Below are 26,151 nucleotides of genomic sequence, written 5' to 3'. Positions count from 1 at the left end.
ACATATTAACTCGATTTATATATTATTATAAAGAGAAACAGTCTCGAGAACCTAGCTAATAGGTAGGCTTTAAAAACAGTACATGTGTGTGTGTGTGTGTGTGTGTGTGTGTGTGTGTGTTCAACTGCGTCTTATATTCTCCCCTCTCTGTCTCTCTCTCTCTCTCTCTCTCTCTCTCTCTCTCTCTCTTGCCTTACGTTCGTCGTTACGCCATTGCATCTTCAAAATACCTTAGGCAGCAAGATCCTGTTCTCTTGTTCCTACTCTTCCCCGTCTCCCCTCTCTCCTCTTCTCTTCTTTCTTTTCGTCCTTCCTCGTCCCTCTCTCGTTCTTCTTCGTCCCCCTCTTCCGTCTTGCTGCTTTTCCCTGTCTCCTGCACCTCGTCCCTTTCCTTCTCGTCCTCGTTCCTTCCTCACACTCGTGCACTTCCGCCCTTCACACTCGATCTTCCAACTTTCCCTGACAAAGTTTCAAAGCATATGACATCACGCCTCATTCCTTTCACACTTCATCCTTGAGCTTTCCGTATTTAAGCTTACTCAATTTTTAACTCACTTATAGACTCTGAAAATGAATACAGAATAAAATATGGAATAGAATTCCCAAACTCTCTCTCTCTCTCTCTCTCTCTCTCTCTCTCTCTCTCTCTTCTCTGTATGTCTATCTATCTATCTATCTATCTATCTATCTATCTATCTATCTATCTATCTATCTATCTATCTATCTATCTATATATATATATATATATATATATATATATATATATATATATATATATATATATATATATATATATATATATATATATATATATATATATATATATATATATATATATATATATATATATATATATATATATATATATATATTGCAAACTTGCACATTATACCTCGAAAAATACCTCATCTTTTTTTTTTATTATTATTATTATCATGGACACCGAGGCTTACAATGGTGGCCACATCTATCACTTTGGTTTTCCCCGCGGCGGAGGGAAGGGAGAGGAGGATGAGCACAAGAGGATAGGGAGCACGGCGGTGATTGGGGCGGCTGTGGAAAATCCGGAAAGTCCGTCTCGCTTGGCTTCCTTCTCTCCGCGAAGTCTAGTCCACATACCTGGTAAATTTAGAGTTCTTTTTCCAATCTGCAACGTTCCGTTTGTAAAACCCAGCGCCTGTCCCTTTGGTGGCGGCGGGACGAGCATGGCCTAGGCGTGGGTGGCGGGGCGCGGGGGTCTCGGTCAGGGTTATATGAAGTGACTCTCCTGGTATTCACCACACAGTGCTCCGCGAGGCGTCAGGACACAAAGCAGCCACCTGAGGGTCACTCACTGCACTCTTCCTGAGCTGTTCTTCTCCACCAATACGCTTCAGACTCACACAGGTGAGTTGAAGTCACTTATTTGTTCTTCAGTACTATTAGTTATTGTGCCTCTTTTATGTGGTGATTGGCGCGGTTTGATGCGAAGTTGTGTTCGAATACGCCGGGCGGGCAGACGTGCACGACTGTTGCTCATCATCCCCGGCAGGTTAGTCCTTATATGGCTGACCTGAGAAGGTGAGCTGGGGTGACCCGGATGTTACATTTGTTCAGGAGTGTGGAATGTGACCCCTGTGGTGGAGCGTTGCCTTAATGAATGAATGCCCCTCACCTTTGCTTCTTGCATGCTGCTTACGACCGACTGTTTTTGATGCGTCATGCAAAACTGCTTCAGTCTGACTCCAGTTACTAACGACTCATTATATAGAAATGTATTATATAGAAATGTAAGGCTACGATGTGCGGATACATGAGGCAGGCTGGCGGCGAATACTCCGTCGTATTTTTAGCAGACGTATCAGAGAAAGTATTTTGAGACGATTTGTTCTCTCGTAAGAACAATTTTCAAAGGCTACAAAGACATTTAGTCAAGTGTTCATTGGTGTTTCCTCAGTGATAGTTTACAATTCTTGTTAAGCAACTTCTAGATTCATGAAACACCCATACATTCCAATAAGGTCTGCTAAAAGTACTTGAGTGACACCGAAGTGTTTGAAAATGCGATGCCAGAGTTACGGATTCCACACACTACTCGTGTTGCTGAATACTATGAAACAGACCACAGGGATACAGCTGCTCCATCAAAAACATTACTTTAAAAAGACATCAGTAAATAGGAAAACAAGTCAAATCAATAGTGCAGTTGAAAATAATAAAACATCACGTCGTTATCTCCAAGAAGCATTTCCGCTTTTTGAAATGCCTCACACGACATTTCCTCTGCCTTGACCTAAACCTGATTTGCATAATGAGATTTCTTTTAATCACCGCATCGCTCTATGAAAAGAAATTTTTAGTTGAAACCTGGCAACTGCCCCCCCTACACACACACACACACACACACACAGACACACACACACACTATCCTCATAACTATTCACTTCCTCTTTGTCGTGCACCGGCTAGCGAGTTAAGAGTGTGGCTTAGAAAACCCGACCTTCCGGAACGCTGCGGGAAGGAAGCGTGTGTCCCTCATGCCTTATACGCAGGTACCGCGCAGAGGCAGAAGGGGTGGGAGGTGGTGGTGGTGACGGTGGTGCGGGTGTGGGTTGTAGTGTGGGTGGCTGGATGTGGTCATGATTTTGTAATCCATGGGGCGTAAGAGGGAGTAATGAGTCACCGCGTGTGTGTGTGTGTGTGTGTGTGTGTGTGTGTGTGTGTGGAGGGATAATCAAAGGGGAAACAGTCTCAAGAACAAAAGATCGAACACTACGCAGGAATAATGAACGAAGTGATGAATATGTTTTCTGACTTTATTATTTCCTCTCTTCTCACCAACAACACTTTTCCTTTCCTTACTTCATCATATTTACATTTTATTTGTTTCTTTTCTCCCTTAGTAATGGATGGAAGGCGCGTGCTGCTGTTGGCTGTGGCTGTGGCTGTGGCTGTAGCGGGGGTGACAGCAAGTACCAGGGGAGGTTTTGCTGGCTGCACCCACAATGACCAATGCGGACCACTTTCTTGCTGCCGCTTAGGTAAGACTTTCTTCTCTCTCTCTCTCTCTCTCTCTCTCTCTCTCTCTCTCTCTCTCTCTCTCTCTCTCTCTCTCTCTCTCTCTGTATATTTGTGTGTGTGTGTGTGTGTGTGTGTGTGTGTGTGTGTGTGTGTGTGTGTGTGTGTGTGTGTGTGTGTGTGTGTGTGTGTGTGTGTGTGTGTATGGACCTTTGTATGAGCTCAACGCGAGATGTTTTTGATAGATGAGCAAGTAAACAACACCAAAAGGAAGTACGAGGTAATAATTATCAACGCAAAGAAGCAGAAAAAGTAGACTAGTGGTTACTGTAGCGAATAATAATAATAAATAAATAAATCTATTTCTTACTATTATTACTTTTTAGTGAAGTTCTATTTCTTGTTTGCTTCATACCAATTTTTCCCTTTCTTGAGGATTTGCCAGCTACGTGAAAATGCATCGTGCCGTCTCACTTTCCCTCCTGAATGATGGCCTGTGTTTCGTTGCAGGTCGCATGAGGTACAGCGTCCCTAGTTGCTCTCCACTCGGGGCTGTAGGATCACACTGCTACCCATCCAACACCGACCCTACCTCCCACGGCCTCCACTACCCTAACAACATCTACGTGAGTGTCTCTCTCTCTCTCTCTCTCTCTCTCTCTCTCTCTCTCTCTCGTGGGTATTCTCTGCATTGATCATAGAATAAAGTAATGTCTAACGTAGGTTAAGGACGGATAACATTTTACTATCAGTGTGAAAACCATACATAAGAATCCGATCAATTATAGGAAAACAGATAAACATAACGAAATAGGGAAAACTGCGAGAAGCTGTCAGGCCTACAGGTGGCAGTCCCTGCATGAAACATACCAACCTATTTCCACCTATTATCCTCATCAATAGATTTATCCCAGTGTTCTTTGAATATAGTTCATCTGAGAGCCCAGTCGAAATAATGACCGAGAACTGTTTAGTGTCTTAATCAGACAACACACGTGAGATATGAGTCTGTCTTCACAACAAGGTCAGGGCCGTTAGTTAAGTAAACAAGCTGAAGAAGAACGGGCCATGTTTGCGTCCTACATCCTGTCTGATTATCCATGATTCGGTTTTCCCATTCTGCTGTAAAGACAGTGATTTCAACAACAGAGGCAAGAAGGAGCCTTGCCAGCTGCTCAGTACGCCGGTGTTTGTTGTTTTACCTCATGGCATATACCTGTTTATTTTATTATATTATTTTTATTATTCTTTTTTAATTTATTGTCCTTCCCACTTCATGGTTATTTCTTATTCATTTCTTAATTTCCGTTTCTGATCCCATATATATATATATATATATATATATATATATATATATATATATATATATATATATATATATATATATATATATATATATATATATATATATATATATATATATATATATATATATATATATATATATATAAGATGTTGCATGAGGAAAGTCACATATTCTCAGAAGTGGAAGACCGAGTCATTCTAAGTCGGAAATATCCTATGGTGAAATGCTTTTAACGCCATGTTTTTTAAGTTACAGGACATTTATCTATGGACGCACAAGTGGCTGCACACGTGCCGTGCTTGTCCCACAACGTGCAGCTGATCGCTGTTGCTCTCTGGAGTTCGTTATGCCTTAGCAATTATTTGCTGCAATGATACACTTCTTTCTTGAATTTTATTTTATGTTTATTTACGAAAATTTTGAAGTGTAATCAAGTAACATCCTCAAGCTGGCAACGCCCACCACTGTTGCCCTTCCTCCCTCCCTCCCCTTCGCCAACTCTTAGCGCATTCAAATTTGAATGCCATGTCACTCTAGACCACGGTGTCAAAAACATCTGACCGTAGAGCATTTTCGACTAGAATGACTTCGTATTTCATTTCTGACAATATGTGACTTTTTCAAGCGACACCCTGTATATATATCTAAGTATTTTCCATTTATTTCTTATTTCATATTCTATCTAGTGCATGTCAATTTTTCAGCGTCTATAAGTATATTACACTTTATACAAAAATGAGAGAGAATCTAAATGCCATGATATTCACAGGTGGAGGTTGAAGCGGCGCACCTCGGCCTGTGTCCCTGCCAGCCTGGCCTCGTCTGCTACAGGGGCGAGTGCCGCCCAGAAGATGAAGTCACCACCCACAGCCGTGAGCACAGCAGTCACTCCTTGGAGTTCTATTAGCTATAGGAACCTGCCACCATGTGCTGTGTTATTTATCAGTGTCATGGTTCCTTCATATTATGATTTTTTACTTTCTTATTATAGAAGCTCAAGTTGTTAGGGGCGTGGGTCGTATGCCAAACGTCTCACGCCGGCCAGCCAGAGCATTGCTTCCTTGGAAATGTTGCACTGTTAGCTGAAGTGACTCGTCCTATTTGATTAACTGTCTCTCTCTCTCTCTCTCTCTCTCTCTCTCTCTCTCTCTCTCTCTCTCTCTCTCTCTCTCTCTCTCTCTCTCTCTTCTTCTTCTTCTTCTTCTTCTTCTTCTTCTTCTTCTTTTCCTCCTTCTTCCTCCCCCTCCTTCGTTTTCTTGACATTGGCGCAGTCCTTATTATAATGACCAGAACGTAGCAGTTATTTACGACAGTTGTACATTTCAGAAGAAATTTCCAACGTTGCGCATACCCTTGTGTTTACTTTCAGATTAGGAGAAAAGTTACGGAGTTTTGACGCCTAAGGCCACGTGAGGTCAAACCCAAGATGGCTGCCAGTCAAACGCGCTCATGGTAAAACAAATCTTAAGTGACGGCCAGGGTGCGGTCACGGCGAGGGTACAGCGATGCCACTTTTCGTAAAGTACGCTTAGTAACTTCTGTGATATAATGTAAAAGGCACTACAAATAATATAAATAATAAATATAATCTTGACGTAACTGTTGTAATATCTCCTAAAAGTAAAGGGTATTAGTGGTGCCATGAGATGATCCGCTGTCACTGTTCACTACAGGACGCAGTGGGCGGTGCAGGTGTGCCAGAACTGCGCCTACTGTAGCCCACTGTGCCTCTGCCCCTAACACTCGCATGTTGATCGTTCCCACTGAGGTATTCCAAAACAGGGTATTCCAGTTTCATTACGCCATTTGTCCTTGGCTTGTCTTCCATCTGAATGTCTGTCCCTGACTTCAGGCGACCACATGTTACCAAACAAATGGACAACCTACAATTCTTTTGCATCACACATTGCAATGTTTTATCAAAATGTTTGGTTTTAAAATGTATCTCATTTGGACAGTAGATCCAGTGAAGTGGCGGCCACCTTGAATTTCATCTCATATGGTCCTCAGGGATCAAATTTTCTTCCCTACATGTCCAAAAATATAATAAGTTTTAGAATTTGCAATTTATTTCCGTAAAATGCACAATTATTATACGAGAAGCTATCAGCTGCACTCTTCATGGGATGCTTTTTTTATACTTTTTTTTTTATTATGTTAAGCGCGTCAGTCTCTATCAATGTGATGTTTTCTGTATTGCTTCATGAGGAGGGAAGAAAGCAACTACTTCCTGCGTCCACGTGCCTGTAAGACAAACTTGTACCAAAGATTTCTTGACGATAATTAAACTTGCAATGCAGGTGTGTGTTCTCTTGCAAAAAGTAGTAGTTCAAATAGACCTGGTGTAGTAATTTTCACCTCAGTCTTTGTAGTGGAGCTACATATCACTGTCCTGAGGTGACAGAAGGCCAAGGCATTACATTAAGAGACTGATCTTTGTAGTGTGGATTGCGTTACGTGAGGTGGTCAGGATGACTGATCCGGGGGACAGATTTAACTCGACATCCGCGCCTGGCATCAGGATTGGTGAATCAATGCACCTGTCCTGCTCTTCACATGCACTGCCGAGGGAATGCTTGTGGAGGCTTACACACGCGGGACGTGCATGTGTACTGTACTATTATTAATGTTCAAAGGAAGCCGTGTATATGTACTAATCGGTTACATGTGTGAGGCATAGGAAAGGAGGAAAAAGAAGAACCTGGTTTTTGTCAGAGTGATGCGTGGTAGTGACTCTATTTACAGTTATGAATCTTATATGTGTTCCAGACTCATTCTCCTCCTCCTCCTCCGCGAACTTTCTTGTTGCAAACTACAAACAGGATTTTTTTTTTTCGTTGTAACACATTAGTAAAGAAGAAAAAAATATATATTGTATCGCGTTCTGAACTACTTTTCCTCTTCCTCCTCCTCCTTGTCCAATGGGAAGAGCACTAACCACTTTTAGCAGTCTCTCCACAGTTTTTTTCTTCGTTAATACACGTCAGTTAATAAAATAAATTAATAAACAAGTGGTAAACTCTTCGCTGTATGAATAAATATTGTAGTTAAAGTAGTGAAATATACGTCCATAATACAGAGATAATAAAAAAAATAAAAAAAAGAGGAAGATAAAAGGATGAAAGAACGGTCGGTTATTCTTCGATGTAAAATATCGCTCCAGCTGCAACGGCTCGTATTCTGAAACACTGCTCTCTCACCATTACTATTTTCAAGGGTCACAGAGATAATTAGCCGGATCCCCAAGAGTATTTCACCTGTTAATAACGCAGAAATCTTTTGAATTTGTCACTACAACTATGAAAACACCTTTATTATTATTATTATTATTATTATTATTATTATTATTATTATTATTATTATTATAACCTTATGACTGTGGTAAAGGTGCAGCGCAGAAGTGTTTCACATTCAGAATATGGTCCAAGGGAGGATTATGCAGTTAATCTGGGACACGAGAACTCTGGAGCCATCCAGTCAGGTCCTCTACGCCTACAGCATTGCTTGTCTTTGCAGGAATTAAGTATATGTTACCTGCATACATACATGTATTACTGATTTATAGATTTTGTCATTATATCATTGTTTACTTTGTTATTATCTTATTATTGTTGTTCTTGTTATTATTATTATTATTATTATTATTATTATTATTATTATTATCATTATTATTATTATTATTATTATTATTTTTATTATTGTTGTTGTTTTTATCATCAGCTATATGTCACTGTAGATTGCTCTGGTGTGAAGGTTATTAATGAGTAGACATAACTTTAACCTCTCTCTCTCTCTCTCTCTCTCTCTCTCTCTCTCTCTCTCTCTCTCTCTCTCTCTCTCTCTCTCTCTCTCTCTCTCTCTCTCTCTCTCTCTCTCTTGGTGTCGAAGATGACATTCTGTTAATGTGTTCTCTGATTGACTGATGAACTCTGAAGTCTCCTCTGATTGGCTGTTTGTTAGCTGTCTTTCTCCCTCGTACTTTCTTAATTTGAGTAAAATATGCAAATGAGCAATATCTGGTACTGAAACATCTTTGCAAAAAATTACGTATGTGACAGCCAGCAGGTGAGTATCTTAATGAGGTAGTTAACATCCGCTAACAAGCCGCCTCTCCTCGCTTTTTTCTCTACAACCCCTCCCCTTCTGCAACGCGAGAAACACCGTGGTTCTGTTCAAACGAGGCATTTTCAACCTAAGCGGCCACGGCGCCTAAAACGCTGTAATCATACACACGAGCTTTACTTGACTTGCAGTCTCACAACAGTCTCAACTTGGAGTATCCCACGGGTTGCCATGGTAACACACATTTTCTCTCCCGTTGGTAAGTGTCGGTAAGTCGCGGCCACACCCTTCAGTGTATCTCGAACCGCCCGCCAACCGAACGTTTGCGAGGGGTATGGCGGTACGGCCGCGGTTACTTGTAAACGATCCCATAGGCTATCACAGATTGACTTTGCTCCCGCGCGTCTGAAATCACGTCGTGTGAACAGGGCTGTTGGCTTCCACGGTGCCACACGCTTGATCTTTGGGCCTCCTCAGCCACGGGGAAGGACTGCGACGAAACACGCCAGACGAAGTTTGTATGGTTTGTGTTGTCATTTTGGCGTGTGTGTGTGTGTGTGTGTGTGTGTGTGTGTGTGATTAAGCGTTTTATCTTTTTTTTATCTTTTTTTTTTACTGATATGTTGCGCGAATTTAACTACTATAATACATTATATGAGGCCCCCCGCGGCAGAAGAGTACTAAGTGCCAAAATCAATATTCGCCAGAAATGAAGGTCAAAGTTTTGTAACTTTTACGAAAATGTCAATAGCCGTACAGTAAAGCTAGAGTAAAGTTATATACACCAGATTAAAGCCCTGAAACACACCTATAACATGACATTAAAACAGAGGAAATAAAAAAATCATCTGGAAAAAAATAAACATTTCCATTATTGATTCGTATTTTTTTTTTTTTTTTTAGTTTTTACTCAGCTATGTTCAATGATATTGGTGTCTTGGTATCTTGCACTTCTCACTTCACACAATCTTGAGGTAACACTAACTTTCCCTTTCTTTATTACAGGTATCACTAACTTTCATTGTTTATTACACACTTCCCCCCTCCCCCCCACCCCTCAATGCCTTTACGATTCGTACTCCAACAGTTCATCCAAGTTGTCGTGTTCACCATCATCTTGAGTGCTATTGACATCACCTGCTTGGGCGTCGATGATAGACCGGTAGAATGGATGGGCATTTTGGGGCATGAGTGCAACTAGATTGAGGCAGAGCGGGGCTGAGGCAGGAGAAGATACGGCGCTCTCATTGGCTCAGCGCTCTGACGTCACAGCACTCCGCGGTCTCTCATTGGCTGGATGGAGATAGTACGCTTCTGCACGGGCGACTTCCAACACCGAGTCAACACCTAGTCGCTAAGGAAAAAAATACTTTGCAAACAACGGGAAATTGTACCTTGTTAACATGATGGAAAAAGTATACTATCTACACCAAAATGCGCATTAAGCCTTGGAGCACCTGATGAGGCAAAAAACGCCATTTTGCTCCCGATGGCGCTTAGTACTCTTCTGCCGCGGGGGGCCTCATATATATTTGTATGTCATCTTCATTAAGTGTTGCGAATTTGCCATTTTTTTATTTTTTTATTATCTTCAAATATTTATTGTTTACCTTTCATGGTCATGAAAAAGGTGAGGGTCATATCACAACGAGAATAACGTATTAATAGGAATTTGGGAATAATTAGTAGATAATAGAAGAGAATAAATCAAAAGTCAAATATTTTGTCATGTATTTTTAAGGTACATGATGTATTCTGGGAAGGAAAGGTGTTTCTTTTAACCCGACACCCACCTGCCTCATCACACCACTATGTAGTCACCCCAACAAGGGACAAATTAATCAGGTTCTGGGCAGAGAACTACTACTACTACTACTACTACTACTACTACTACTACTACTACTACTACTACTACTACTACTACTACTATTAGTACCACATATTCAAATTCACATATTTTGCTATATGTACTACTACTACCACCACAATTCTCTGTGACTTACCCATTTCTGCCCTCTGACAACCTTCACTTCAAAGTAGTACAGGCAGCAGGCAGCAGGGATGGGATGTGTGGCTCGCATCCAGGCAGCATCCATGAGACACTTCACGTGACCTGTAAGGAGAAGCAGGCTTAGGCGTTAAGCGGACTGTGTAGATAAACAAGCCTTGACCTCCATTAAGACTAAAGACTGGAATGTATTGGGCTGCGTTGCCGTCTGTCCCTCATCTACCTTCAGTTTTACTGCACACACGTACTCCTCTTGGCTAGAAAGAGTGGCAACAACTTAAAATTGTTACATTATCAAGTAAATGATCAGTCGACTACACTACACTTAGGATTTATATGAAAGTTTGCTCCATGAGAAAACCGACAAACACTCTAAGGTGACTTCGCCAACCTGCGTCCCCAGTGATGGAATGCTGAAAGACCAGTGGCGTCAGACGGTAAAGGACCTCAGGGACGGGTCAAGGGAGACAGTCAGTACAGAGGAGCCGAGGGAAGGAAAGAAGTGAAGGAGACTGGAGTGGAGAGATGAGCAAGGGAAGTACGTAGACCGCTATGGCAGAGGAGAGACGCAAGGAAGGTTCTTACGAGTGTTACAGTAACATGAAGGAATGCAAGGTTCAGTGAGAGGTACCTGGACGGACAGTCTCGGGATTGGATCAGACTTTCTGGAGCAGTTCATCCCGAATAGGCTTACGCTGCTTCCCATGAAGTCACGCTCAGTGAATGAAGTAGACAAGTAAAGAGAGAGAGAGAGAGAGAGAGAGAGAGAGAGAGAGAGAGAGAGAGAGAGAGAGAGAGAGAGAGAGAGAGAGAGAGAGAGAGAGAGAATTAAAATAATTGTTTATAGGTGTAGTAGTTGTTGTTGTGCTATTTGTGACTGAAGTGGTGGCCTGGCTATGTGGGATAGAACCAGGAAAACAAAAAAGCTGTAGCGGTGTGGTATGCTTCTAATAACGCTTCGATCATGGCGTGAGTGGAGACTGGTCCGGCAGTGTCTGGCAACCTCTCACAATCTAGTACTTCACACTTGTGCATGATTTCTTGTGGTAACGATCGTCTCGCTAGCACTACCGAGTAACCTTGGTGAGCTCATGTCAAAATACTGCATTTACTCTGCTTGATTATGTAAAGTAAGCGTCGGTAATGAGCCAGCAAAAAGAAAATAAAAAAATGGATGGGAAATAGAAACAGCGCGAAATATTATGACGCCAATGAAATCCAGTGAACAGTTTACTTTCTCCTGAAAAGCTGCTTGATTTCCAGCTAGGGTGCCTCTTTCCACACGTTCCATTGTGCTGCAGTGAAGATATGGCTAAAGTGTTATTCTAGTTCTACTACACGTTCATTCTTGGATGAGGAAACTTTAAGTGTGTTATGAACCACAGCGATTGTTCTTCAGTGACTTAGAAATATCAATGAAAAGTAAAGGAATGCGGTGATGTAGTGATGAGTGAAAAGGTTACCTCCACAAAAGGCCTTGTCTACACCCCGCTGGAAGAATTAAGTGGAGGTTGTGCGGAAGTAATGACAATTTAACGTGGGAGTTACTCAGAGGATTCTTGGCAGACCATTTTGTCACCGAGTCCTGAACAGTGAGGTATTCCGTCGTGTTTCCCCTCCGCTCTCAGTGGCCAAAGTCTGAAGATGAAAATAAAGTGGTCGTTCATATTGCAGTGAAGGTAATGCCTGCATCAGTATATACAAACAATATGTCATCCCTTAACCGGTGAAAGTATCCGTGTTTGTAGATAATGGCAAGGTGTGTAGTGCAAGAGGTGCAGTGTGTCAATAACTAATGATCAGACGCAAAACAGGTGAATCTCGCCGGTGTGGAGATGAACAGATACACCTGTCTATCGAGTTATAGTGAGACATTTGCTGCAAAATTCATTTAAGTGATGACACACAAGTACATCAAGAGAAATAATGACGGCGTGTATCGTGCAGTTGGTGGTGGATTTCTTTACATTAGCAAGGAGTTCCTGAGTTGATAGCATGACTTAATAATGAGTATCATCTCCCTCACCCCTGAGCTTAACACTTCGTTCCTAGAGAATTTGACAAAGAATCACCGACCTTTTGAACTTCCCTTGAATAATCTTAAAGTTTCAGGTGTGAAGGGATTCGTAACGCGGCAAGTTCTGTGCAAGTCGAAGAGAGCAAGGAGCAAAGGACTCACAGGAACAACTTTTTGACGCCGCAGGCCTTGAGGCAGCACAGCACTTGTTAGAGTGAGGCGCGTGCCACCAGCTGACGTGTGCCACGCTCCCTCGTATCAACAGAGATGGGCAGCGGCAAGTCCAAGAGCAGCAGGGGTATGGTGAGTAATGCTTTTGTACTTCAGTTAGCATCAACTACTACGGTCCTTTAAACACGATAGATTCTTGGAGCTGAGCAAATTATGACATATGAGGATAATTTCACACCTGTGACTGAAGGCAATTACAACGGAACTATGGGAACACTACTGCACAACTGGGAAATCTTAGACTAAAGCAATGGAAAGTAGTATCAGCTAGTTTGTATCCCATCCTTCCCCTGCAATCAACAGTGCATTGATGTTTTGGCCGGCGTGTCCCGAAAGCTCTATCCGATTCTCTGGATAAAGAACTCCGGTGAGTGTGGAGGGCTTGCTGAACCTCGCCGTCACTTACTGCATGTCCTCCCTCATCTCTCCCCGGTCAGTATCCATTGAAGTAGTGGTGCCCCTTTAGTAAATGTTGCACTCCCACTTAATCTCGTATTCAGAAATGCTTCGCTCTTCCATCACGACTGTTTTCAAAGGGATCTTAAGAGTATTTCTTCTATTAATAATGTAGAAACCTTGTTAATTTGTTATTAGAACCGTAAAAAAGAAAAAAAATCACTTAAACTAGAGACTTTTGAAAGTGGTGGAGACGCGGAGCAAGAGTGTTTCAGATTATAATTCTTGAGCCGCACTGAGCTTGACATAGTATTAAGTAGATGATCTTGTGGTAAATCACGAGTCCCTGTGTCTTTGTAGTACCATTCCTTGTCATTCATTGTTCTTCGAGTCGCTTTCCTCCCCTGAGCTGCTTGGTGTCAGTCACAGATATTAATGAACTTTGTAACCAAGGCACACTCCCATCCAACATTATTTTGTAGCTTGACATGGAACTGTAAGATTCCTTTGGAACTACCTGTATCCAGCTCAACAGATTGCTCTCAAAGACACCGATGTATATAAGGCATCGAGCGCGTACTATTATTGTACTGTTTGCCCAAGTTCCAAGTATCAGCAGCAACTTTTGTAGTAGTGGCAGCTATTCACCCGATGGGTTATCATAAAAATAAATAAATAAATACATTCGAGAGAGAGAGAGAGAGAGAGAGAGAGAGAGAGAGAGAGAGAGAGAGAGAGAGAGAGAGAGAGAGAGAGAGAGAGTGTGTGTTGAGGAATGGACCAGCAGCCGTTCTAGATTGCAATGAATGAGTGGTTGTTACAGACAGAACAGAGATGGGTTTCAGATAGAATGCATTAAGTAACTTCTTTAACCTCAATTTGTTGTGTTGAATATGTACAGCAATTCTGTTAACACATCTGATGTAAATATGCATATGAGAGAGAGAGAGAGAGAGAGAGAGAGAGAGAGAGAGAGAGAGAGAGAGAGAGAGAGAGAGAGAGAGAATTTCATAGTATTTTAATGTAATCTACTTCATATAATAACTTCATGATTAACTTAAATAATATATATATATATATATATATATATATATATATATATATATATATATATATATATATATATATATATATATATATATATATATATATATATATATATATAGTGAATTATGGGGCTTTAATCTGGCGTGTTTTTGAAGTTGTCAGTGTAGTGTGGTTTAAAATTTCTCGACCGTATCTGGCAACACTGCTCACACTCTCCAGTGGGTTTGTTTACTCACCACCCAGTCAGCTGGGAGCCTGACGGGGACAGTGAATGTGAGAGTGTAGCTGCTGTCGATAGAAAAGAAGAGTTTTAACCCAAAATTGTGCTTCACATTGTCAGCGGTGGACTGGGACTGAAATGGATTGGTTAAAAAAGAAGAAAAAATCCGAGAAGGTATGTACGTCCTGACATTCAAAGCAAGTTGTTCACGTGTTTGGCATTTCCTACATCAGCAACTTGCAGTCCATTGGTCAAGTGCTGCAGGGCCGCTCGGGGGAGGTGTTGCCAGCGCCTCACACACCATGGGAATAACTGTGTAATTAACTGGCAACATTAACCTGGAGACTATTTCGTGTGACTTGTGGGTAAATATAGGACTGTAATAAATTAATCTCGGACTGTCAGGTCATGCAGTTTATTTTGTTACTGATTTTCAGTTTGTTTTCAGCCACATTTCGCTAACACGCACCGCTCTACAGGGCTCCCAATATGTAGTTACACTGTCTGTATGTATCATATTTACAATAGATCTTTTAACGTTATGGTGCTCAACAAAACCATAATACAAAATGAAGAAAGAGTACAGAAATAGTAAAAGAAAAAAAATAAATAAATAAGAAGGAAAATCCTAGATATTGATGCAATGCATAGTCCTGTACACAGTTCTGGGAACCATAAGTAATGCCATCACCCACGCCTGAGGTACATGAACATACATTGTTTAATTGAATTTAGAGTAACAGGAAACACCTGGTGATCAAGACACTTCCCTAGTTTTGGATAATCTTTTTAGGTATTCCCTTTTTTTTCTGTTTTCTTTCTTTCTTTAGAAACTGGCACCTTAGTGGGCCTTTTTTTTTTAATAAATTTTGTTGTCCTTAGCAAGTGTGCCTCTTGCATTAAAAAACTGTATCTATAAGACTCCATCCCCAGCCTTGTTTTTCATTTTTTTTTTTGTGGGCTTCTGTAGAAATTTTTAGGCACTTAATGTAAAAGTGGACGAAGAAAGGGAAACTATGTGTATTGTTAAATTGAACACCAATCTGTATGTTCCACTTACGTGCATGATAAATGTTAAGGTTTTAGTGTGCAGTTAGTGTAAGCGTAGTTAGGTTATATTAAAGCATTGCCCATTTAAAATGCAGTTTCACACAGTGCTCTTCTCTCTCTCTCTCTCTCTCTCTCTCTCTCTCTCTCTCTCTCTCTCTCTCTCTCTCTCTCTCTCTCTCTCTCTCTCTCTCTCTCTCTCTCTCTCTCTCTCTCTCTCTCTCTCTCTCTCTCTCTCTCTCTCTCTCTCCCCCAATGCACAGCAATGTTTGGAACCAATTGGGAAAATGAAGGCCTGAAAATAGAACACAAGCCAGTTCTAACCAGAGGGGCTTTATCCCTCTTGGGCTCCCCTGTCACTGGAATTGTTAGGTGTGATTCCCTTTACCACATAACAGTGAGGCACTTCTCAAAACTAAATCTAACCAAACTCTATAATCTTGCCATACTAGGTGGGGACTTTGCATCTTTTGAATTCTGTAAAGGTCATGCTGACTGCTGTGCATCATTGGCCACATAACAGTGGAGGGCTTATAATACTGCTATGGAAGGACACTATCCAGCTTAGCTGTGAGGGATGACCCAGCTGAGAAACTGCTGGGTGGCAGAACAGTTGTGCCAATCTGAAAAATAATAGGTGAACTTGCAGTGGTTGTTTGTAATTGGTTGACTGGCACAATGGCATCAGACAATAAGTCAAAGTCTGTACAGACATGTATACTGTGTTGATCCATAAGTCCCTCTCACCAACAACAGAATATCATGTGCTTGTTTGCACTGTGGGGAACTAGGCTAAGGCAGGACTTGGAGACAGTCTTCAAAATTAATTTCAATAAAAAATGTACACATTTATAATATATTATGATAAACTTGTTTGTTGACCAGTGTTATCAGTGCATAAGCTGATATAGAAATACTAAACATTGGTATATGCATGAAAACTATAAATAACTAAATGCACATACCTGAACAGCAGCCATCATGTAAGATAATCTGGCAAAAGATCTCTGTATAATGATGGCTCAAATGAAAAGCCTTCTCAACTTGGATGTAAAGCTGTTCCATGCAAATAATTAATCATAGTAAAGGTTTACTGTATAGGTACTTAATTATACAACCATGTATCTACAATTCATAGCAAGGGTTACTCTTTAAGCATGAGAGCCACATATAAGAGTGTGTGTGGAGAGAGAGAGAGAGAGAGAGAGAGAGAGAGAGAGAGAGACATTTGAAACACTATCCTAGGAGTCACACTGTGCTTACCACCTGGTCATATTAAGCTCTTCATATCATCACGCCATCATACTAAGTTTATCATATAGTTACTATTACAAGGTTACATTACACTTATTATATAAATCAGGCTTTAATCAAAAGATCAAAACAAAGTGTATCAAGATGATTAATTCATTGTTTCCAGAAGGGTGTATGAACTTCGAAATGGTAAGAACCACTGCTATAGAATACTACTGACAAATAGGTTCCCGGTAGCGGTTAACACGTATTGTCAAACGGTGCGTTCACACACACACACACACACACACACACACACACACACACACACACACACACACACACACACACACACACACACACACACACAAATAAATAAATAAATAAAAGTAAATAGATAAATAAAGAAGTCCACATGCTATTAGGTCATGGATAAGTTTAGAGAGCAGCCTGAAAGCTGGCAAAAAAGAAAACCACTTTTTTAAAAATTATCAAGGGACTGTGGAAATAAAAATATCCTTTATAGATTAACAGCAACCTTAATACTAACAGTGACTCAAATGTGACCGTATGGTAATGGTAAACTTTCTTGGGGTTTATGCAAAGTGCTCCACTGTGCTCCTACAAGGCAAATGTAATATCTGCCATACGATATCTTATATACGTACAACAGTGGTCAGAGCTGTGTGTGTGTGTGTAGAGGATATTAAGGTCTTGTGAGCCATTAGACTGAAGACAAGTGTAAATGAATACCATCGTATGTTTCTCCTTCACTTCTTCCGAAACCCATGACTGGCGCGGGGCCTCTGTGTTTGCATTCCCAGCAACTCGTTCCCCCAGCATCGCGCAATCAATAATTCCGCCTTGCTGCCGCCAGGCTGCTACTCTCCTACAATGTCGAGCTTGTCTTACTGCAGTTATGACTGACGAACATTAATATTGGAAGCTCAGCTTTCAAAGAGATTTTTATGTAAAGTCATAATTAGAGATTGAATCCAGGGTGCATTATTTCAACCTATTTTATAACATTTGCTCTGTTCAAAAATCTCCACAGGGCTGCCAGCCATCCTTATAGTAGTATTAGTACATCGATAGTAGTGTGAACAAGGTGTGGCCGTGGTAACGCGGTCTTCTTGACACGTCATGGACACAGATTCAGAGTTATTAGTAGGCAAGACCGAGGAGGAAAACCTTGAATTGGTAAGAATAATTCGGGACAAGATGGCGCCTTAACCGACCTTGAGAGAGAGAGAGAGAGAGAGAGAGAGAGAGAGAGAGAGGTTACGGCACATTTTAATAGGTCCCCTATACACCTAAGGTCGGCACTGCACTTCTTGAAGACGGGTGAAAAAGCAATACACGGCTGGTGAGGGAGAGACGATAAGCATTTCTGTTGTAGGAAGCCTTTCGCTAAGTAATATGCATCAAGTATCAAGCATAAGTTGTTAAAGTCAGTATCCTTCTCATGTAAGTGTAAAAAATATAGGTATGTCTGTTAAGGTACCATATTATGAAACACTTCTGCTCTGCTCATCTACTACTTTCACTAAGGTCTAGTTGAAGTGACACTTTTTTTTTTTTTTTTTTAATGGCTCCAGTGACTGATTAACAAAATTTCTTCATTATCAGCAGGATAAACTTGAGAACCCGGGGAATCATCGCTGTGACCTTTGAAGATAGTTGTGGTGAGAGGGCATAGTGTTTCGGAATACGGGCGAAAATGTGATCAGATTGCAGACAGTGTGGCCATAATGTGCTATCATGCTCATGAGTTTAGTGTGGAATCCATCCACTAGTAATGGCGGTCACTTCAATCATTTTCAAGGAATTAGCCAAGAGGCATGACAAGTACTAATTCATGTTTTGGTTTGAGTTGTCTCGGGAATTCTCGTACGACGGGCGTATCATTATTTCCATACTCATAATACGCTAGTACTAATCCCTGCTTTGCAAAATAGTACATAGAGAAAAATGTGTTAAGGAACTTTAAGTTTGCGGGGGTAATAAAATAGTCTCGATCTGCAGAAGCAAGCGGAAAGCATACATTACCACTGGCTCGCGGTAATTGTGCTGGCTCATGGGGAGGCATGAAGAAAACAAATTTAAAGTCTAAATTAAGGTTATTTCTTCCCCATCCACCCCAACAAGAAATATACAGTATTGATTCACAGAAGTAAGTGGAAGGAAAACGCTACCACTGCCACGCTGCCTCATGGGAGAGCTTAAGGAAAACTAATTTGTAAAGTCACAAGGCGAGGATAATGCAGGTGTTTAATATTTTGACATTGAAAGAGAAAGTCTAGTATTAGAAGTAATATATATATATATATATATATATATATATATATATATATATATATATATATATATATATATATATATATATATATATATATATATATATATATATATATATATATATATATATATATATATATATATATATATATATATATATATATATCAAATTTAAAGCTAATTTTTTTCCTAGTCCACCAAGTGATGTTTTCTGTAATGCTTCTACAGCATGATCACAAACTGCATTGCAATTACTATAAACTATAAGTAAAAGGTTTCTTGTGGCGGTGAATACGAGTCCTCACAGAGCAGCGCAGGAAACGGAGTGGAAGCAGTGGGAGGACTATGTAGTAAGTCTGTGGGTGATCCCTGTGCACACTTGGTGGGGCGAACCATGATGTTTTGGTCACCGTGACGTTGGGATTGCGGAGCTGTTGATGGCAATCAGCATTTTTTTATTTTATTTTATTTTATTTATTTATTTATTTATTTATTTATTTTATTTTATTTATTTATTTATTTATTTATTTATTTATTCTTTTTTTTGCTCAGTCAAGTGGCTCGTATCACACTGCTAAGGGATGCCTTGCACAAACATTTTAATATAAAAAATAAGATTTGAATTTTCTGAAGGAAAAATCTTTGTGTATAAGATAGGATAGTGTGAAAAATTTACACAAGGGGGTCATAAAAAACTGCATTTTTTAAGGGTGACTGGTACAATAGTTGTTAGTTGCTTTAAGCCCCACAAAAATTTAATCAGCCTCAAATAAGTTTTGGATAATATGTTGCCTTGGGCTTTGACACAAGTTATTTCTACTTCTTTCTTTCTCCTGTGACATATCCTTGAACTGCTAGTGGCAGGCATGAGATTCTAAACTATTGAAGGCTTTATTCAACCAGTATGACAATCATTAGAAAGATGTTGCCTTTGCTAACTTTGGTTCAATTTCCAGGATGCACCTAAAGCCCGAGGGAAGGTGAAGAATAAAGAAGAGGCGATTGAGTTGCTACGAAGAACTTCATTTACGCACCTGCCCAAAGAAGGTAGAGAGGCATTTTTCAGGTATGGAATTTGAACTATATTGGTGATACATGTTAGAATGCTGAAATGAACTGACCTTCCATTCTGTGATTATTTGACATGTGCAGCAACTAATGATATATAACCTTAAATTCTTTCAGATATCTATGTAATGACAAGTATCCAGAAGATAAAGATATTTGTGATATAGATCCCAAAGCAAATGGAATGGATGAGTCTTCACAGAAGTATCAGTTTTGGCTTCAGTGTGAACAAGTGGAACATTTTTCAAAGTTCTTTCAGGTTTATGTTATGAGTGAAAAAAGATTCCCAGAAGTGAAAAAATGCTTTGATGAGAGTGGAGATGAGAATCTCAAGAATTTTTTGGATGAAAAGAAGAAAAATATAGATAACATAAAGAGTTTTGCTACTCATTTAAGAGATAAGATACAGCCTGAATTAGATGAAATGTTCAAGGAGTTCAAAAATTCTTTGCGTGAAGAATTCGGGGATTAAGTGTAGCTTTAAGCAGAGTCACAGTCTAACTTTTCCCATGGTCACATATCTGCTTGTGCTATGTTCAATACAGTACTTAAGTTATTACAATGTAAATTTCTGCTGAATGGCCATTTTATTGTTTTATATTGATGTAGGGATTTTATGTAATGGTGGACAAAATGGAAGATATTTTACATGTATGTGTTGTTGGATGATGTAAAAAAAAGAAAAAAAATACACACACTTCCAGTAAGCATAGACATTTATCTATGCAGTGGAGGCAACTACTCCCTCTCCCTGCCACCCCCACCTGGGATCACCCATGCATACCTAGATGGCTTGGTGGAAGTTTGTGCTGTATGTTGATGACAGACCAGTTTGTTGCAGTATTTGTAAGGTTTGCAGCTAATATTTTATTTTTTAATGTAAGTCATATCACCTGAATGACAATATACTTCTATCTATCTATATACCAGGTTGGCAGTGTCACATGGGTGGCCAGCTCACTCATACACACATTATTCACCCTCCTAGCACTGTCAGAGTGTGAATGATACATCTGTGAGTGTGTGGTGCTTTGTCTAAGCCATCCCATGTTGGATTGCCAGCCTGGTGTATAGACAGACAGAAGTTTATCATCCTTCAGACCATACTATATAGTTCTGAAAAAGGGTAAAATGTAATACAGGGAGTCTTCAGTTTATGATGGCCTTGACTTTGGTGGTTACAATGCTGGCAGTGCTTGTTTCTGTACATTCCCATTTGCTGTTTTTTTTTTTTTTTTTCTTATTGATTATTTGATTATTTTTTTATTTACTATATGTCCTGCATGTGTTTTTTACAGATACAATAGTTAGGTTTTTATGTCCTAGATTATGACTTTACAATACTATAACATTAGCATAGGTGAGTGACATACTGTAGGTGCTTAGGCTGGTTCCAACCTGTGCTGAAAATCAGCTTACAACATGGCATAGGAACAGAACTCCGTCGTAATTCGAGGACCCCCTGTACTTGGAAGAGATAGTGAGAAGATACATAGAAAGGAGACATCAGCTTGGCAGTCTCCATTTCCTGCTTGCTGGTACTGTGAAAGGAACATTTACTGTATCATCCTTGGTAAGAATGTGCACATCCTGTGTATGTACAGTTTAGGTGAAGGCAGACAACGTGACATTTGCCTTAATTTTCTGCTTCATTATGAGTATTTACTTAAAGCCTGTGACCTAGGAAGGATAAAACTGTGAAGCCTCCAATGTCACTGTTAAGCCTGTGACCATGTGTCTTCATCTTTCAGTCTTAGCTAGGGAGAATTTTGAATATTTCCAAGAATACATTCCACCTGTTCCACCTGTGCTTACTTGTCGAAAAGTAGTTCAATACAAGTGAATATGCAAGCATGAGTTATAAGAGTAATTAATTTTATGGTGATTTCATGAAATCATCATCTGCCAATCAGAAAAATGATAATGTAATGCATTATGAAGTCCTGTGTGGAATGCTTAAATAGCAATCCATAATGATGGAATGGGATCCTTGTTGCACAATGGGTCCTTTGTTACAGCCATTGTTTTTGTGTGACAGGAACCTTTGTGCTTTCTTTGTAGCTTGGTGTCATTGACTGGCTGAGTATAATTTTATTTTTTTTCTCTCTCATTATTTTCTGGACACAAGATACAGTGAGAACCATGTGTTTATCCAGCACACTGACTTGTAGAGCATAGCTCTACTTTTTATTCTTAGACCTGTTCTCCCCTGAGGCTCAAATGATTCCCAACAGTGCCAGTTATCAGATACTGACAAGGACTGACAGTCACCTTGCTATGTCTAACAGGTGTGTGTGTGTGTGTGTTCCTTTTCCAGAATCCTTCAAGTCTTTACTCTTCCTGGATCTAAATGACATCCTGGTTCAGGTATTGCTATTGCCCCATATTCACATTTTTACTGAGTTGTTTGGCCAGTGTGAATGAAGTTGGCTGCAGTGTGTTCTTCAAAACAAACAGGAGGGGAGTGAGCATGAGAGATTTTCAGGGAAAGTGAATACAAGTCCCTCTTTTGGTATAAAGAACAAAAAGCCTTGACATTATGTTTGTGTGGCCTTGTATCTATCACGGACTGTGCACTGGGTTGTATCTGTTGAATAGGCTTTGAACCAGGAGTGTATGTTATCTCATGTGCTGTAATGATGCAGTCTATGTAGAAGTATATTGTGGTTGACAGCATGAAGGGGTTTGGGGTCTGCATCTGTCAAATAGGCTTTGAACCAGGAGTGTATATTACCTCATGTGCTGTAATGATACAGTCTTTGTAGAAGTATATTGTGGTTGACAGCATGATGGGCTTTGGGGAAGTCAACAAAGATTGGTAATGCTGATAATTTGTCATCAACAGATTATTAAAGGTGAGAGGAAAATTGATTTAGAGTATGATAGGTGTTGAAACCTTTTCTGAACCCATACTGAGATATGAGTAAGAGATAGGAAGAAATTGGTTCTCAGATAGAGTGGTAGATGAGTGGAACGGACTCAGTAATCGTGTTGTTAGTGGAGCTTCAAGTTTTAAGAGAAGATTAGATGAGTTTATGGATGGGGATGATAGGTGGAAATAGGTAGGTATATTTCATACAGGGACTGCCACGTGTAAGCCTGGTGGCTTCTTGCAGCTACCTTATTTCTTATGTTATGTACATATGATCTTCATTGAAAAGTATTTTTTATCTGCTTACTAACCCTGCTAAGGAGAAGACAGAGATGGATCTGCCTCATGTGCCTCTGCCTTAATAGGATTTTGTGCATGAAGTTTTCATAAATAAGATTGATTATTTTTATTATTATTATCAGTAAACTAGTTATGAGGATAAAAGTGTGAATGATAAGTGTGTGTGTGTGTGGTGCTTTGTGTGGGCCACCCCGTGTGAAATTACTGGCCTGGTATATAGATAGATAGGAGAGCATCTGTTTTATTTTGTTATGCAAACAGATCTTGTTACCAGAGCCTCCTTTTGTGGCAGTCTGCTACTTAAATTGATGTCTTGTTACTTTTGTATTTGCTTAAATATAGATGGTTATTATATATTTCAGAAAGATGTCAGACATAGTTTGATGGTTCAGTTCTGTTATTTTTATATAGTGTTCATATTCTTTTAAGGTTTAATGTTGATCACATGTGAAATAAATGCATTTCCTCTTTACTCTTTATTTGAAGAATGTTTACCTCAATACCTTGCAACTCTTTTGACATGAACACTCAAACCCATTAGTGCTTGGAACACCAAACACAATGCATGTGCCAATGCTCAGCCCTGTCAGTGGTGTATGCGGTGTAACATAAAAGTTACTAAATACTTTGGTACTTTTGGCACAATTCTCTGCCAAGAATGGTTATGTATTGTTTCCAAATTCCAGCACCAATAGCCTTGAACGTTCTGGAGCCATTGCCATTGCCTTTTTTGCCATCTGACCCAATAGGCATAAAGTTGCCAAGCTTGGGGCTGACCACTGCATGCCAGCAGGGATGGAGGGAACTCAACAACACAGTAAGAAAAAGTTTTCCAGGCTATCTTTATATTTCCTTTTTCCTTTTCGCAATATAATGAAAAAAAAAAAAGCAATGTCATTATTAGTGGTATTGGGAAAAGGACAATTGTACGTCTCGATTTTTCCTTTCCGCTATTGTGGCGTGGCCGCGGGGCGTATTCTCTTGGCCCACATCGCCCTATCGGCGGGATCAGTATTGTCAACCAAGGCCCGTATTTCGAAACATTTTAGAATCCCATTTGGAAGTTTTCATCTCTTAAGAATTGTTTGCAGGTCCTCTGAACACAATCGTTCCGATTCTAATTTCATCCCCCCACATTACTTGCGCAAACTGTGATGATGATGCGCAAATATATATATATATATATATATATATATATATATATATATATATATATATATATATATATATATATATATATATATATATATATATATATATTACACTACCTCTGGTACACCACCACCACCACCAACAACAAAAACAACAACTACTGCTACTACTATTACCATTACTATTACTACTTCTTGGTCGGGCTTTCATTGCGGAGAGAAGTACAGCACTGTGACGTGGTATTTGTGTGCCCCTTGCTTTGCGTGCCACGATAGGTCTGTTCACAGTGGGGAAGTAGGGGGTGTAGAGGCCTCTCAGCGGCGGGAGTTCTTGTGCTAGGGCATAACGGAGCTGTCTTCAGACGTAACAATCATAGGTGTGTTCGCGATGGGGAAATGCTGCGTTGTAGATGACTGTCAGCGCCGGAAGTCCCTGTTTGGGCCTAAGGGAGTTGTCTTCACCGTTTTATAAGATGTAACTCTCAGTACGTCATTATTCCTTATGCAAGTAAGGATGAGCAGCGCAACAAAAGATGATGTGTAGGTAGACTGAGTTAACGCTAAGAAGATATCGCAAGTCCTTTGTTACATTGCTCATACTTGCATAATAAACAGTGACTCAGGGAGATACACGAGTATCTTATAACACCATCATTTACATTCTTTAGAGAGACATAGGGTAAGAGGGGACCTGATAGAAATCTTTAAGTGGTATAAGGGTTATAACAAGGGGGATGTAAGCAAAATTCTTAGGATCAGCAACCAGGGTAGAACAAAAAATAACGGGTTCAAGCTTGAAAAATTTAGGTTTAGGCTTTATTATGAAATACTGGATTTGCATAAGGACTGTTTTCGAAGACCACAGAGGTGATCATAAAAAGCTTGAAAGAAGCCCAAAAAACAGTTTGAAGAAAATTGGTTCTCAAATAGAGTGGTAGATAAGTGGAACGGACTCAGTAATCATGTTAGTGCTAGGACATTAGAAAGCTTTAAGAGGAGATTAGACAAGTTTATGGATGGGGATAGTAGATGGAAATAGGTAGGTATATTTCATACAGGGACTGCCACGTGTAAGCCTGGTCGTTTCTTGCAGCTTCCCTTATTTCTTATGTTCTTATGTTCATCACGGTCCTGAGCGCGTGGATTAGACAGCTGTCACGGTGTTTCGTCAGCGACACCACCCCAGCGAGGTCACTTGGTTACCGCGGCCCGCAAAGTCAGTGTGGCGTCATGAGTAGGGCTTCGGGATGCCTGGCGCCGCCCCTCATGCTCACTGCACCACAGGAAAAGAAGCCGCCTGATCCCGCCCCGCCCCACCGCACGTCCTCCCGCCCAGCCTCGCCCCGCCAACAGTCTTGAGAACCTAGCTAGTGATCTCCGTAGCCTTTAAAAACAGTGCACGTGTCATAGTCCTCCTTCTTACCTTTAAAGTAAGGCAGAGGCTACACAGGAACTGCATGAATTATCTATATGCCAAACACTTCAAGGTTTAAGTCCAGGTAACCGAGAGTTAAGGCTGGGGTTTTCACAGTGGGTTAAGCCACATACGCAGTTCAGAAAAGTTAACACAATTTATTAACCAGTAATTAAAACATTCCAGCGATACACGCAAGCAACAAAAGACAAGAACTTCACCACATATTGAAACTTGGAGTGACCTTTCAATAAATCTTGACGTCACTATTCATTTTACTTTAGCAGGACTTTATCGACCAACTTAGGTCATTCAGTAACACATAACACGTTAACATGTAAGGACACACATAATATAGTCACATCAAAGAATAATCAAACGTAACATTAAAACATTAGCACTACATGCGAAGTGCCACAAAAGATATTAAATCACTCATCAAGATTCAGGATTATATCAATACGTGGAAAATAACATAAAATAT

At 40.1% G+C, this 26,151-nt stretch overlaps 2 protein-coding genes and 1 long non-coding RNA gene across 8 annotated transcripts; 2 read left to right on the top strand and 1 right to left on the bottom strand.

The window, feature by feature from the left end:
• The first annotated feature begins 1,103 nt into the window (after positions 1–1,103).
• Positions 1,104–7,188, top strand: LOC135111574 (astakine-like). Its single transcript, XM_064025014.1, has 6 exons — positions 1,104–1,122; positions 1,286–1,386; positions 2,883–3,020; positions 3,508–3,623; positions 5,073–5,175; positions 5,673–7,188. Exons 3-6 carry the CDS (start codon positions 2,885–2,887, stop codon positions 5,675–5,677), a joined length of 360 nt encoding a protein of 119 aa, XP_063881084.1. The 5' UTR covers positions 1,104–1,122; positions 1,286–1,386; positions 2,883–2,884; the 3' UTR covers positions 5,678–7,188.
• A 2,062-nt stretch (positions 7,189–9,250) lies between these two features.
• LOC135111576 (uncharacterized) lies at positions 9,251–11,951 on the bottom strand. The gene is made up of 3 exons (XR_010273806.1): positions 11,837–11,951; positions 10,369–10,478; positions 9,251–9,719 (listed from the first exon to the last, which is right to left on the bottom strand). It is a non-coding gene; the product is annotated as an uncharacterized LOC135111576 (long non-coding RNA).
• LOC135111571 (uncharacterized) lies at positions 11,497–23,578 on the top strand. Of its 6 annotated transcripts, none has more exons than XR_010273802.1 (5): positions 11,497–12,052; positions 12,480–12,693; positions 12,925–12,988; positions 19,819–19,928; positions 20,048–23,578. XR_010273802.1 is itself a non-coding variant. In XM_064025009.1 (5 exons), exons 2-5 carry the CDS (start codon positions 12,658–12,660, stop codon positions 20,400–20,402), a joined length of 630 nt encoding a protein of 209 aa, XP_063881079.1. In that variant the 5' UTR covers positions 11,538–12,052; positions 12,486–12,657; the 3' UTR covers positions 20,403–23,578. The 6 variants fall into 6 exon arrangements, 4 of the variants coding, with proteins under 4 accessions (XP_063881079.1, XP_063881078.1, XP_063881081.1 ...); XM_064025009.1 differs by having other exon boundaries at positions 11,538–12,052; positions 12,486–12,693; positions 12,925–13,053; XM_064025008.1 differs by having other exon boundaries at positions 11,538–12,052; positions 12,925–13,053.
• Positions 23,579–26,151: the final 2,573 nt, after the last annotated feature.

The sequence above is a fragment of the Scylla paramamosain genome, chromosome 22 (genome assembly GCF_035594125.1).
Source record: "Scylla paramamosain isolate STU-SP2022 chromosome 22, ASM3559412v1, whole genome shotgun sequence".
Taxonomy (NCBI): Eukaryota; Metazoa; Arthropoda; class Malacostraca; order Decapoda; family Portunidae; genus Scylla; species Scylla paramamosain.
The sequence above is the reverse complement of the archived record's forward strand: the minus strand, read 5'-3'. Positions and strand labels throughout refer to the sequence as shown.

Excerpts from the sequence above, each read along its gene's own strand:
- LOC135111574 (XM_064025014.1), top strand. The coding sequence starts at position 2,885 with ATGGATGGAAGGCGCGTGCTGCTGTTGGCTGTGGCTGTGGCTGTGGCT. Across the intron at positions 3,021-3,507 it reads ACTTTCTTGCTGCCGCTTAG|GTCGCATGAGGTACAGCGTC; the intron begins GTAAGACTTTCT and ends GTTTCGTTGCAG. Across the intron at positions 3,624-5,072 it reads ACTACCCTAACAACATCTAC|GTGGAGGTTGAAGCGGCGCA; the intron begins GTGAGTGTCTCT and ends TGATATTCACAG.
- LOC135111571 (XM_064025009.1), top strand. The coding sequence starts at position 12,658 with ATGGGCAGCGGCAAGTCCAAGAGCAGCAGGGGTATG. Across the intron at positions 12,694-12,924 it reads CCAAGAGCAGCAGGGGTATG|TGCATTGATGTTTTGGCCGG; the intron begins GTGAGTAATGCT and ends TGCAATCAACAG. Across the intron at positions 19,929-20,047 it reads GGTAGAGAGGCATTTTTCAG|ATATCTATGTAATGACAAGT; the intron begins GTATGGAATTTG and ends AAATTCTTTCAG.